Below are 14,240 nucleotides of genomic sequence, written 5' to 3' on the forward strand. Positions count from 1 at the left end.
CATGTTGCTATTCAAGCTCACGTTGAATTCTGAACTCACGTTGATGTCTAAGTACACGTCCATTGTGCCTAAACTCACGTTGGTGTCTCAACTGACGTTGATGTCTAAACATACGTTGATGCCTAAACTCACGTTGATGTCTTAAATTACGTTTATGTCTAAACTTTCGTTGCTATCTAAACTTACGTTGTTGACTAAACTTATGTTGTTGTCATCAGCGTGTTCAACAATATGTCTCACGAATTTCAACAAACATCACCAGCGCAAGATAATGCGTGAACCAACTACTATGAAAGGCTAGTGTCATAGTGGTGTAAGTAGATTACTCTGTGTGATGTCTAAAATCTCAACAATGGAAAGGATAGATAGCAACTTTATTGTCCATTTCAGAAAACAAGAAACGGAAATTATTTCCCGTCGACAGTAAACATAAAACAGTAGTGAATACAAACAAAACCATACAATAAACAAGCTATTAGTGAACAACTACGAGTATAAAACTTAATAAGCAAAACCAGAACAGTAACAGAATCAGCACAGAGAGCTGCAAGTGACAGATCACACACTGTGACCAAATCGCTGAAGTATGTATGTATGTATGTATATTAGATCCTCCTGCAAGCAGGAACTCGCGAAGAAGCCTAATTGGCTTATCAAAGCCGCAAGCTGACCGAAGCCAGTCTCTTACATTCATATTTAACGTCCATAATTATGAATTGTTAATTGTCAACAACTCTGTAACTGGACGACAAACATTAATCTGGGAGTGACTCGAACCGGGAACCTTATGATTGAAAGGCACCGGCGTTAACCACTGAGCTAACACTCCACAAGTTGCACGCGAAGTTGCACGCGAGTTAAACAAGTGTCTTGCCTCAGGTAAGAAAGAAGTACGGAACCTGGTCGTTTTAGAATGGGGCACCTGTAATCGTATCCCGGATCTGTTGAACATGATAGACTATGAAAAAGGTGTGTGTGATCTTCTTTTATATTATTTAGTTTCTTCATTAGACTCTCTTCATATATGGATGAGAGTGACGGAAGGCTTGAACCAATGCAGCGTTCAGCTAACTTCCGAACACGTTTCAGCTCTGCCCTGTACTTCTTCGGCATACTGCCAAAGAAACATTACATATAATACATGATCGTATAATTAACTCTGAATTGTTTTAATTTTCTAAGTCGTTACCCTTGACAGCTTTTGTGTGAACATTCCAATTAAGTTTATTATCAATATACGTTCCCAGGTATTTGTAGCTTCTCAACTACTTTGCCATTAATTATGACATGATCATGAACATTATTGCCTTTCAATTTAATTCGTGCTGCAGTGCAATTTAAGGAGGCCACAATCACGTTTGTGGCACGTTAGTTTCACACCAACCCGTACAAACTTTTCAGGTCTTGAATAAAGTCAAACTAAAAGCCACATCTGTGAGTCAGAAAATGGACAGGAGACATGGACAGACATATTGACTCTTTTCTCAAGGCGATCCCACTGTATTCAGCTTCAGGCAAGTTATTCCTATTGAAGAACTTCATAGAAGGCAAAGTATAGGTGTAAGTTTTGGGCTGACAGGGGAAGGGGAAAGATAACTGCCTCAGTAGTCCACCTGCTGGTGGTCAGAACAGTTTGTAGCCTAAGAGAGGATCTCAGTGTGGGCACAATAGCCCCGGTGAAGCAAATATAGGGTTACACAAACCCCACCTCCGCATTTGCCAGCCCTGAAGTAAATATGGCACAGAAATGGAAGTACAAGTAAAAGGTTGCTATGTCAGAGTAATGAAGTAGTGGGGCCATCTAACTATACAAATGTAGTGGGGCCATCTAACTATACAAAGGCAGTGGGGCCATCTAACTATACAAAGGCAGTGGGGACATCTAACTATACAAAGGTAGTGGGGCCATCTAACTACACAAAGGTAGTGGGGCCATCTAACTATACAAAGGTAGTGGGCCACCTAACTATACAAAGGCAGTGGGGCCATCTAACTATACAAAGGCAGTGGGGCCATCTAACTATACAAAGGTAGTGGGGCCAGCTAACTATACAAAGGTAGTGGGGCCATCTATAACTATACCAAGGTAGTGGGCCATCTATAACTATACCAAGGCAGTGGGGCCATCTAACTATACAAAGGCAGTGGGGCCATCTAACTATACAAAGGTAGTGGGGCCATCTAACTATACAAAGGCAGTGGGGCCACCTAACTATACAAAGGCAGTGGGGCCATCTAACTATACAAAGGTAGTGGGGCCACCTAACTATACAAAGGTGAATGATTGTGGTCTATATGTATTCCCAGAAAAAGCATACATTGGGGAGTAAGCCTTGACGGTATTGTCTCATATAAAAATTGTGGGACTGGGCTTATTGAGGTCAAACGTCCAGCAAATGTGCCCAAATGATGCGGGTACCTAATGGCAGTATGGTGCACTCTCTAACAGAAACCGAAGACTGTTCCGTTCATGTACTGAACTGACCAAATAATGGGTCCAAACTGCAGAGCTTAAGGTCTGAATGGTATGCAATGCACACTGCTGTACAACTCCAAAACAAGGCGTCTTCGAAAATGTTGTTGCATATGCACACTGCTGTAAAATATTGGAAATCAAGCAAAAACCAAGTGTATAGACGAAATGCCAGCATACATTTCATTTACTCTTTAACTGAGTTGAGAGACAATTAAATGATATGTGTATATGCCGTGAATGTCGCAAATCAAGCAATTAAAACGAGTGTCTATAAAGACAAAATACCAGCATAAAATTATTACACTGTTCAAATAATAATTTAATTGAGCCCCTTAAAATGTTGTGTGCATATGCTGTGAAAGTTGGAAATCAAGTTCAACGAGTGTCATTTTGCATGGAACCCACTCCCTTCAAAAAAACAAGAAGTAATGCTGACAAAAGAATAAGCTGTGGAAACAATTTGGAAAAGAAAACAAAATAAGGACTCAAAACTTTGCATCCTTTCTGAAGAAGGCAAACTACTGTTCTATAACACTATTGTGAAAGACATTTTCTTAACTTATTACAACATAAGTCACCATGCAGTCACCCCCGCCCACCCCACCCCTTCCAACCACGTTCCACATCAAACTAGATATGTTACAGTTCGAGGATAGCAAACTTGGAAATTCTTGACGAAACTTACCCGAATCTGCGTATTATATTTTCTTCGGACTCAAGCGAAACGTATACAGTACAGCATTGATAAATACGAACTTGATCAAGCAAATAGTCCCGATTGACGTGACCTTTGGCAAACTCAGACATGCGAAGTTGTGTTCATGAAACGGCTAATTTCGTGTGAAAAAGCCCATCTTTACATCACGTGCTTAAGTTAAACGGCACCGATAACAATGGAACTCTAGACAGCAACGAAAGTTTAGACATCAACGTGAGTTTAGACATCAACCTAAGTTTAGACATCAACGTAAGTTTAGACAGCAACGCGAGTTTAGACAGCAACGGAACTGTCGACAGCAACGAAAGCTGAGACATCAACGTGAGTTTAAACATTAATGTCAATGTAGACATCAACGTACGTTTAGAAACCAACGTTGAATAAGACTTTAATGTGAGTTTAGGCACCAACGAACAAAATTAACATGGTAACATAGCTGCAACAACTTTAGTTTAGACAACAACAAACTTAGTTTAAACAAAATAATTTTGCACTTTGCGCGTTCCATAACGTAATACTCAATAATCGGAACTCCAAAAGGAGGACTATTTTTTTCTGAGATCTATAGATGTATTTTTTTTTTCACTGTTGTGAAGAGGAGGAGGAGATGAGAAAGGAGAGGGGTATATACAATTGGAGATTTGTCAAAAACCGATCGTTGTTGCTACCAATACGTTTTATAAAACAAATGGACCAGCATATAGTCTGTAGATTGACAACACTGTCTGTAAATTTGAACAAGAAATCCCATATTTGTTAGTGTATTTATAATCTATAGATTCGTCTACGTAATGCAAACCACTTGATTTGAGACGGTCGCTTGTGTTTATTAGGCGTTTCAGGTGGGTATACTCTCAACAAGTGAAGTATTAAATGATTTAGTCAGAATTTTATTACTTTTAAATTATTACTTTTTTTTCACCGCAAAATGCGAGTTGCGTGATTTTTTTTTTTTTTTTGGCTCAGCATTTGGCATAGAATTTGATGACATTGTTTCTGCTTATTTAATTCAGTTCTTTAACGTTCATTTAATAACTTAATTGTCTAATTTTCCAAACTAGTGATTAACTGGAGACTACATGATAGACGTCTTGTAATGTACTTCACTATATCCAACTAAGGCCCTGCATGTGTGTGATTTAAAATATCATGCCTAGTTTTTTTTTCCATCTCTTTTTATTCAAATATCTCTATATATCAGAACATATAAAAAGCAACATTAACGAATGGAATACAATCATTTACTTATAACATTCTCTGTATCGCCGGAGCTTACGTTCATCGTTTTACTTCAGAATTGAATATTCATGTTCTAATAGAGAAATAAAGTCACCCAAAAACCAAAACGTTAAAACATCTGGCAGTTTTTCGTATTGTTTACAAGTGAAAATAAAATATTTTGCATGTAGCCAAAAACAAGTTTCATCGGATGTCTTATGTCTTCGATGTAACCGAATTTGACGTTCTCTATACGGTGATTTTACTAATATCTTTCAAACAAATTCTGGAAGCGATATACCAAAACGTTTGGACAAATGGGCACAAACAAAATAGATGTTCAAGAGTCTTATCATCATGCATGTTGACAAAAGGTACAAAGAGGATAATTTCTTCGACCAATCCTGAACAAGAACGTATTCGTGCTAATAATTCTATGAATGAAGCGAAACTGAAAAAAATGTAATTTTACGTCTCTCAAAGCAGCATAAGGAAGACTAAAAATAGCATTTAATTTATATTCATAAAGGTCTAAACTCTGCCATTTAGAAATTGACCTCGGTTGTGAAGCTATCTGAAAAATGAAATATTGATAAGTAATTTTTGTTACACGAGGATAGCTAGTAAATATGACTAGACGAGAGAGATATTCACATTCATTAGTATCCGTTTCATTCATATTAGTTTTCCAAGAATTTGGAATGGCCAATATCAAGCCAAAATAGAAAGTGAATGGGAAACTTTCCGTAATATCGAACTTTCTTTTGAAAGAAATATAATCTAGTAAACAATTCCCATTTCCGTCAGAGAAATCACGTATGAAATATGTATTTTTCTCCAATAGTATCTGTTCGAGAAAACAATATATCGATTTATCCTTATAAACGAGGTTAATGAGTATATACTCATTTGAGAAGTTACTTTCTGGAGGACGGAAATTATTATCTGACCACGAACTACACACCTGAAAATTAAAAGTGTTCGCAATTTCAATATCATGTTTAGAAAAATTACACTTTAGTAGAAAACCTCCACCACATTTGCTGAGTGCCTTGTCTAATAAAATTGTCCATGCCCCTGTCCATGCCCCTGTCCATGCCCCTGTCCATGCCCCTGGAATGTCATCGTGGTGCATAATTTTCTCTGAAGTATTGATTACAGTCTTGTTCTCCAACACAAGTTCATTAATCGTATATTCACCGTTTTATTTCTCTTTTCTAGATTCAGAAAGTAATTTGTATTCTTTCCTCCTCCTTCAGCGGACCACTGAGCCCTAGACCGTAAATGATAATACCCTTTAACTTATATATCATACAAGTATAACTGAGCGCAGCCCGAGCCTCAATTAATTGATTCTTATATAAATCGTATGGACATACCGCGTTGAGCTGTTCTAATGAAGAGATTTGTTTAAAGGATTGTTTCAGTTGTCATACATGTTTATGCGATATGAAAGAGGACAATAAAAGAAACACAATGGTGAAAAAAATGTTCAAATATCTTTTGCGGTTAAAAAGATATTCAAGTGTAAAGTTTTATCAGATTGTGTAGAAACTGCTGAAATCTGACTAGCTGTGATGTCACATCCTCACATTCCTGAAAGTTTTTGTTTTTTTATCTAAATATTTTGTGAGATTTCATGGCTTTCAACCAAAACATATGTCAGGAGATCTCATATTTGTCAAAGGAAGTATTTGAGATTAAACATCTGAAGAATTTTTGATTATATTATTTTCAAATGTGTTAAAAAATGTAAATAATTTTTAAAGAAATATATTCACACATGTTAAGGAAGTGAGGATGTGACATCACACCCTCACAGTTAGTCTTTCTACACCAGTCATTTTCAAAGAAATGTTGATATCTTCAAAGTGTCATATCTCCTTAACAGAGCATGCTATCATGGTAGTTTCTTCACTATCTTTTTGTCTTTTTGTTCTCTTTCATACAAAATAGACATGTCAAACACCTGAACCAATCCTTTAATAAGATTACGTTCTTCGTATTTCCGTTGCAGTGCAAAAGATTTTGAGTAAGCGATAGATGCCGATCTAATATTAACTTTGCAAACCTCCCAAAGAGTACCTGGATTATCTCCTTGGTAACTAGCTATTGATCTGGAGATATAGTATCAGTTTCAAGATCAATATAAAAAGTGGATCATCCAAGAGAGATGTATTCAATTTCCACATACCTTTCCCTCTACTAATTCCGATAGTACGTAATCTAAGACTTACACTGGAGTGATCGGAACCGAACAAAGACGAAATATCAAGTTTTAAGCTGCTGTCTTAAAATAAATGATGTCTTTGTTGAGAATTGGTAAAAAGAAAAATCGGTAACTGCCTCAGTATGGCTGATCATTTTATATGTTCGAATAGCCGCCTATTCTCCCGTTTCGGTCGGTGCACTGATAAAGAATATCAAGCTGCGTAACTGAAAAATATTTCCACATAACTACTATAGCCTACTGCTAGCTTATTAAAAACATATAGCAACCGTGTCCGTTGCCCATGTAGACAGCTCTGACGTGACCAGGGAGGGGGGGGGTGGCTAGAGCATGACACCCTATGACCCGTGGTCAATTCGCGATGGGGGGGGCGGACCTCGGAGGCACGGAATAAATATACTAAGAGAGGCCCTATGACATAATTGTCCCGAGGCCTAATCTGTATGGCTCTCGACGATGAGATAGGCCTACACTTTCCTAATTCATGACATCTTCGTTCCTACAGCTATTTACTTCGTTTTGAGAAACAAGTGTAGATGCTTCAGTAGGCAGACTTTGAGGAATGTGTACACATTGGATGTGTAAACAGAACAAGAAAAACATAAGTAGTTTGCCATTTTATTACAAAAGACCACCACACACACATGTATATATATATATATATATATATATATATATATATATATATATATTTATATATATATTTACATAGATAAAACGCTATTACATTGCAAGAGTCAACTGAATCTTGCAATGACGATTATTTCATTTCGGCGCTATATATATATATATATATATATATATATATTCATATATATATTATTTATATATATATTGATTTCATATTAGGAAAAAGTATATGTATGCTCAACCAGTTACGTGATGGTAGAAGAGTAAATGGGTAGGGAGCGGGCACAAACTTCGTTATAAGGGCAGTCGGACATTGGATTTAAGAAAGTAAACCACAAAATCACCTTAAAATTTCCCAAACTAAAATGGACCTCAGTGCATTTTCTACTATTAAGTTCACAGTGTTTGAAGGGTTTTCAACAGAACGATACATTTATACCATTTTAATTCTTCAACAAAGATACCATAAAAAGGGACCATTTTTTATTGCAATCATGAGAACGTGTGGTTTTCATTAACAAAAAGGCGCAATCAAATTCTAGTCGACAAGCGGCACTTTTGAGATGTTCCCCCCCCCCCAAAAAAAAGCTGCGCCATCGCAGCTGGTGATTAAATAGTTGAATCAATTGAAACGTTTGAGCCATGTTATAATTTTATTTAGATTATATATAGTCCATTTTTATTTTTATTAGATATAGTCAAAATAAAGTTGTCTAGCCCAGGCGTATTTGTCTCCTTTAACCTTCTTCAGTTCTGACCGTCTAACACATTCCAGGGCATCCACGAAGTCTGTCCCCATTGCATTCATCATGACCTCATCATTTTTCAGAACTTTCAAGGCAGATTCTAGATCTCTCGGAAGAGGTGCCGCACCGGCTGGGACATTGCCTTCATCACTAGCCAATATATCTATGGGTACCGCAGGTGGGAGTCGTAGCTCACGATTAATTCCGTCGAGCCCTGCAGCGATCGTTGCCGCGAGACTTATGTATGGATTTCCAGCACTCGATCCGAGTCTATTTTCGAAGTACATACCATCAGATCCACCTTTCTTAATACGTACAGCGCAGGTTCGGTTGTTAATTCCCCAAGATGCATTGGTCGGCACGAAAATGTCACTAATATTGATTCGTTGAAGACAGTTCAGAGTCGGTGCCTGAAGAAATGAGAGAGCTGGTGCGTGATCCAATAGTCCAGCAATCCAATGCTCTCCGATATCAGAAAGGCCATGTGGACGAGATGGGTCACTCAGTTTGGATGTTTTACCGTCTGGCGACCACAGCGAGTGGTTCAAATGACCCGAAGCTGCTACGGCATCCAGAAAAGGTTTGCTCATAAAACTGCCTATCATACCGTTCTGCATCGACATCTCTTTGACTCCAGTGCGCAGTGTTGCTGCGGTATCGGCGGCCTTCATACCAAAGGACGGTTCCATGGTTATTTCGAACATACCTTTTCCGTATTCCACCTGGGAACAATTGACATCGACACCAGCCTCAAAAAGGTTTAGAGCTATCTTGGAGAGAAATTCTTGGTGTTTTGCGAATTGAAGGGTAGAGTAACCGTTGATATCGGGGTTGATTGGCACCCTCGTCTTTTCATCTACCAGCCAAAATTCGTATTCGATTGCCGATAATATCGATAGATCTTTCATTGCGAGGTCCTGCAACTGAGCCTGTAAGATATTTCGAGGATCTACCAGCCTGACATCATCCCCTCCGTCAATAGATGAAGCAGATACGAAGACCCTGGCTGTATCCTTGCTCCAGGGTAGTATAGTGAAAGTGGACAAGTCAGGATAAAACACAGTGTCTGCTGTCGTATATTTCTTCCATATCTTACTCTCACACTGCATCTCGAGATACGGATCGCAGGCGAAGAAAGTTATCGGAAACAGAATTCCAGAAGTTGTTGTTCTTTTGAAATGCCGAGCAGGAATTGTCTTCGATCTTGCAACGGAACACAAGTCCAGAAATTCAAATCTAACATTTTGAATTCCATTCGTTTCGAGTTTATCCAGCACACTGTCCAATAGCTCCTGATTCGTGGCCATGTTTTATTTTATCATCAGATATACCTTTGTACGAAGAGGAAACAAATGATACTAATGCGTCATGCTTTATGATGCAAGGATATCCAGAATAAGAAGTGCTATCTATCTATCTATCTATCTATCTATCTATCTATCTATCTATCTATCTATCTATCTATCTATCTATCTATCTATCTATCTATCTATCTATCTATCTATCTATCTATCTATCTATCTATCTATCTATCTATCTATCTATCTATCTATCTATCTATCTATCTATCTATCTATCTATCTATCTATCTATCTATCTATCTATCTATCTATCTATCTATCTATCTATCTATCTATCTATCTATCTATCTATCTATCTATCTATCTATCTATCTATCTATCTATCTATCTATCTATCTATCTATCTATCTATCTATCTATCTATCTATCTATCTATCTATCTATCTATCTATCTATCTATCTATCTATCTATCTATCTATCTATCTATCTATCTATCTATCTATCTATCTATCTATCTATCTATCTATCTATCTATCTATCTATCTATCTATCTATCTATCTATCTATCTATCTATCTATCTATCTATCTATCTATCTATCTATCTATCTATCTATCTATCTATCTATCTATCTATCTATCTATCTATCTATCTATCTATCTATCTATCTATCTATCTAACTATCTATCTATCTATCTATCTATCAATCAATCATTATGGAAACGTGTACAGTACATAGTACATTATCGTATGATACCAAATATACCTAATTGATTTATAAAAGATTGGACTCATGTTTAACATCCTCTAAAATTAAACATAAAAAATCAAATGTTTTTTTGGATTGGACTACATGTTTCACATCAAGATATATGTGAAACCCATACTGCACAGCAAGGTTGCCCCAAATTTCTTTGGTACCATCTGATGTAACTCTTAGCATTGTCTCAGTTGGTATGAACTTAATAGTGATAGTATGCAAGTACATTATTACCCCAGCACCATCACATTGATTATCTATAGAGAATGGAGGTAACACAGCATCAGTCACTGAGTATACTACTCTAGCTGTGCTATAGTATCATGAACTAACCTAAAGCGCCTCACTTCTTTCCATATCATGAACCCCCCCCCCCCCCATAAAGTCTATGGATGCGGGAATATATGTCACCCAATTATTATTTCATTCATCATTGCTGCCCCAAATGCTGTAAGATGCAGGTTGCAGTATATTCATCACTCATACCACAGTGTAAAAGTATATGTCACCATAATTTGCATATTTGTAATTATTGAAATAAATTCTTTTGGTATTTGCAATTTACTCTGAGAACACAACAAATAGTACATGCATGACTGCAGTCTTAACAATAGCCGATTCCGATGAAGTTACAAGAAATATTTTAATGCCACCTAAGTGTTGTTTTCATATTGCGTATCCTAATGGTCCTTAAGCAAGTAAGAAGGAGGAAATTATTTCATAGTCCTGAATGTCCCACAAACTTGATGACGAAAAGTATCCGGATGCTTAAGTAGTGCTATCGCCATTCAGCAAGGGCGTAGGAACCGGGGGGTTGGGGGCGCCAGTCCCCCAGTGAAAAATATGGGGGGCGGAAGTATCATTCCGCCCCCCGCTTCGCAAGCCAGAAAACCCCTTTTCATTTCCAAATGAGAAAAAAATCTCATTTGGAGCACCAAATTGCATCTAAGGCCAGGTGAAAATGCAAAATAATTTACAAAATGGAGTGGGTGTTGAAGTGTGCTATATTGCACCAAATTGCATCTGAGGCCACCTGGAAATGCAAAAAAATTCCAAAGGGGAGGGGGACACCCCCTCCCCTTAGACCCCTCCCCCAGGCCGGCCATCAGTCTTCAGCCCCCCCCCCACTCAAAAGTACCTTCCTACGCCAATGCTATTCAGTACGCGGACTCAGATGCTAAAGTACTCGTAATCGATTTAATGTACTTGGTACTCGATACTTGGTACTCATATTACAACTAGAAACCGCAGAATTGTGTTTTTTTTTTCATCCGTCTCTACAGTAGCAATATCATACATAATTATGTATCCTTGTGTATACCACGTACCAGTGGCGTAGGAAGGTACTTTTGAGTGGGGGGGGGGGTGGGGGGGGGGGCTGAAGACTGATGGCCGGCCCGGGGGAGGGGTCTATGGGGAGGGTTCTTTTTGGTATTTCCAGGTGGCCTCAGATGCAATTTGGTGCAATATAGCACACTTCAACCCACCCACTCCATATTGTATATAATTTTGCATTTTTACCTGGCCTTAGATGCAATTTGGTGCTCCAAATGAGTTTTTTCTCATTTGGAAATAAAAAAGGGGTTTTCTGACTTGCGAAGCGGGGGGGGGGGGGCGGAATGATACTTCCGCCCCTCCATATTTTTCACTGGGGGGGGGCTGGCGCCCCCAGCCCCCCGGTTCCTACGCCCTGGCCACGTACGTTACGAAGACTACGTGATTAATGTATGTTGATTAGTAGCATGATGCCCGGTATTATCACTCAGTGGTTCATGAAACCCTGTCAACATGTCGAGAAGTTGCTAGATGAGTATACACAGGGTTTCTATAATGTCACTTTGTAATTCCAGTATAGGAACTTTCTACAAATATAACAAGATCCGAACAATGTCATCGCATTCAACTATTTTGTCATTTCCATCAGGCTAAATCAGGAAGCATATGTAAAGCAAAAAGTTATTGTATTTTTAATAAATCATATAAGTATTAGCTAGAAAAAATACTCTCGCATGGGAACTCGGATTCTAAAAGGCTGCAGTCGGACACTGATGCTCGGTACTCCGAGCCTTAGAGAACTTCAGCATCGCCTCCCCCCCCCCCACCCCCACGACCCAACATACTGCAGAAACGGGCCCGTGTCAGGGTTAAGTACCGCACGTTTAAGACGTTTTTTTCTTCAGACATATAGGACCTTGCAAATAAAGGAACTTTCAACTGGTCTATACAGCTGGTGAAGAAAATAAACATGTCGGGGGCAACCTTTAAGCAAGAAATACGCCCCAGAGGAGATCGTCTTAGATCTAGCCTAATTAACGATGACAATAACAAGCCTAATCATTTGTGATAGGCCCCCACATTAGTTAGGCTACGGTAGATAATAATGAAGCTTAACCAAATACCTATGCTCAGTATAACTAACTATAGCCAAAAAACTTACCTGGTGAAGTAGTTTCTAAAATTCTGCAGTTTTAACGGTTCACCACTTTTGCCTGCCGAGAGTGAGACCACAGTCTGCCAAGTGATCACAATTAATGTATACCACCAATTTTATAGAAAACCAAACAACAGTATGAAATGGTCCGAAAAGAAATGAGGGCGGTAGTGAAAAACTTAGCATGCATAGACTCCGAATGTGTGACCTGATGAATGCGCAAATGACATTGCAAGGGTCCTACATGTACCGCGTAAGATTTGTCACAGGGGATATACTCGTAATGCATAAGGTTAGCATGTAATATATACATTTCTGAGTATCGAATAGGAACATTATTTCAGAATACATAAATACATGTGTTCCATATACGTCTTTTGCCGTGCAGGCAGTTATTTCCGTTATAGATTTATTTCCACTTTTGTTTTTATTTAAAGCCAACTAACGTTACCACTATTAGCATAATGGTACTAACCAAAGCTTCAGGTACATGGACTATTGTCTAGGGGGTTACCAAGTTCTGTAGTAAACATTGAATGTTTTTCTAATATTGACAAACAGTGCAGACCATCCGTTTTAATCCTTTTTGAGAAATGATGGTCTGCCGTCGCTGGCCAAAGGATTTGTACCGTGGGTTTGTAGGTCTCGTAAATGAAATGACAGGTTGTTCTGAGAAAACTAATACAAACGGTCAGTGCTTTGAAGTATGTGGATATTCTTCTGAATGATATTTGCCAGCGGTAGGAGACCAGGTGGAATTCAATAACCGATGGCACCAAGTTTTGGAACTGGTTTGCCGAGTTTTGTAAGTCAATGTTTCATTACGGGGTTTGCTTTTGGACTTTTTCATGGCCTTATCGATAGAACCCCGAAAATAGTGTATGTTGAGAAGTTGTAGTGACACTTCTTTTCGGCGAAAATCAAAATCGGCTTCGACTCATGAAGTCGCTTTGACTTCACTGCCATACCGACACTATTCTCCTATAAAAGTTCCAATCCTGCTACTCCTTGTCCCTTTCGGTGATCATGAATTGAAGTAGAGCTAGTTATTCTCGAAAGCTCTGCAAAAACCAAACATTAGCTGCTTCACTTCCAATCACTAACTTAATTTAATTTTTGTATCTCACTCGAGATCCCGTCTTTCTCTAAATGCAGCTTAGTTGTTTAACCCCCCCCCAACCCCAACCCCCCCCCCCCCAACCCCACCCACTGTTATTCCTATAAAGAAAATAGTCAATAAATGGTTCTTAGTATTGAATCGAGTTGTTTAAATAATCAAATATATTGCTGTATACCTGTTTAACCACTTATTTATTTCCGAGATATAATTCTTACGATTAGTAATGATATTTCTCCAGTTGGAGTTTGTAAGCTTGATGATTTACATATTCTCTTTATTTGAAAAAAAATGAACCGTTTTCTGACTACAATTACATTTTGAATTTACTTGAACGAAATATAAGCGGAAAAAAAAATAGATGTTTACGGGCTACGCCTTCGGACTAACCGTCTCGATTTTCTACTCGACAACTATGAGGTGACTAAACTTGCACGAGAACGGTGCTTAAGGGTGTGTCAACAAAAATACAATTCCATTCGTCGTTCAATTTGTCTCAAACCGTTTACGATGGAACGCGAAAAGGGAAAACTTATTTCGTTGTCTAAAATAAGTTTGTTGTTGTCCAAACTTAAGTTGTTGCTGCTGTTTTACCACACTGTTGCTCAAACTC

The 14,240-nt window shown here is 38.3% G+C and overlaps 1 protein-coding gene across 1 annotated transcript; it reads right to left on the reverse strand.

The window, feature by feature from the left end:
- Nucleotides 1-7,315: 7,315 nt before the first annotated feature.
- Nucleotides 7,316-12,624, reverse strand: LOC139978659 (lengsin-like). The gene is made up of 2 exons (XM_071989039.1): nucleotides 12,517-12,624; nucleotides 7,316-9,349 (listed from the first exon to the last, which is right to left on the reverse strand). The coding sequence occupies exon 2, from the start codon at nucleotides 9,323-9,325 to the stop codon at nucleotides 7,961-7,963; it is 1,365 nt and encodes a 454-aa protein (XP_071845140.1). The 5' UTR covers nucleotides 9,326-9,349; nucleotides 12,517-12,624; the 3' UTR covers nucleotides 7,316-7,960.
- Between the last annotated feature and the right edge of the window lie 1,616 nt (nucleotides 12,625-14,240).

The sequence above is a fragment of the Apostichopus japonicus genome, chromosome 13 (genome assembly GCF_037975245.1).
Source record: "Apostichopus japonicus isolate 1M-3 chromosome 13, ASM3797524v1, whole genome shotgun sequence".
NCBI lineage: Eukaryota > Metazoa > Echinodermata > Holothuroidea > Aspidochirotida > Stichopodidae > Apostichopus > Apostichopus japonicus.

Excerpts from the sequence above, each read along its gene's own strand:
- LOC139978659 (XM_071989039.1), bottom strand. The coding sequence starts at position 9,325 with ATGGCCACGAATCAGGAGCTATTGGACAGTGTGCTGGATAAACTCGAA.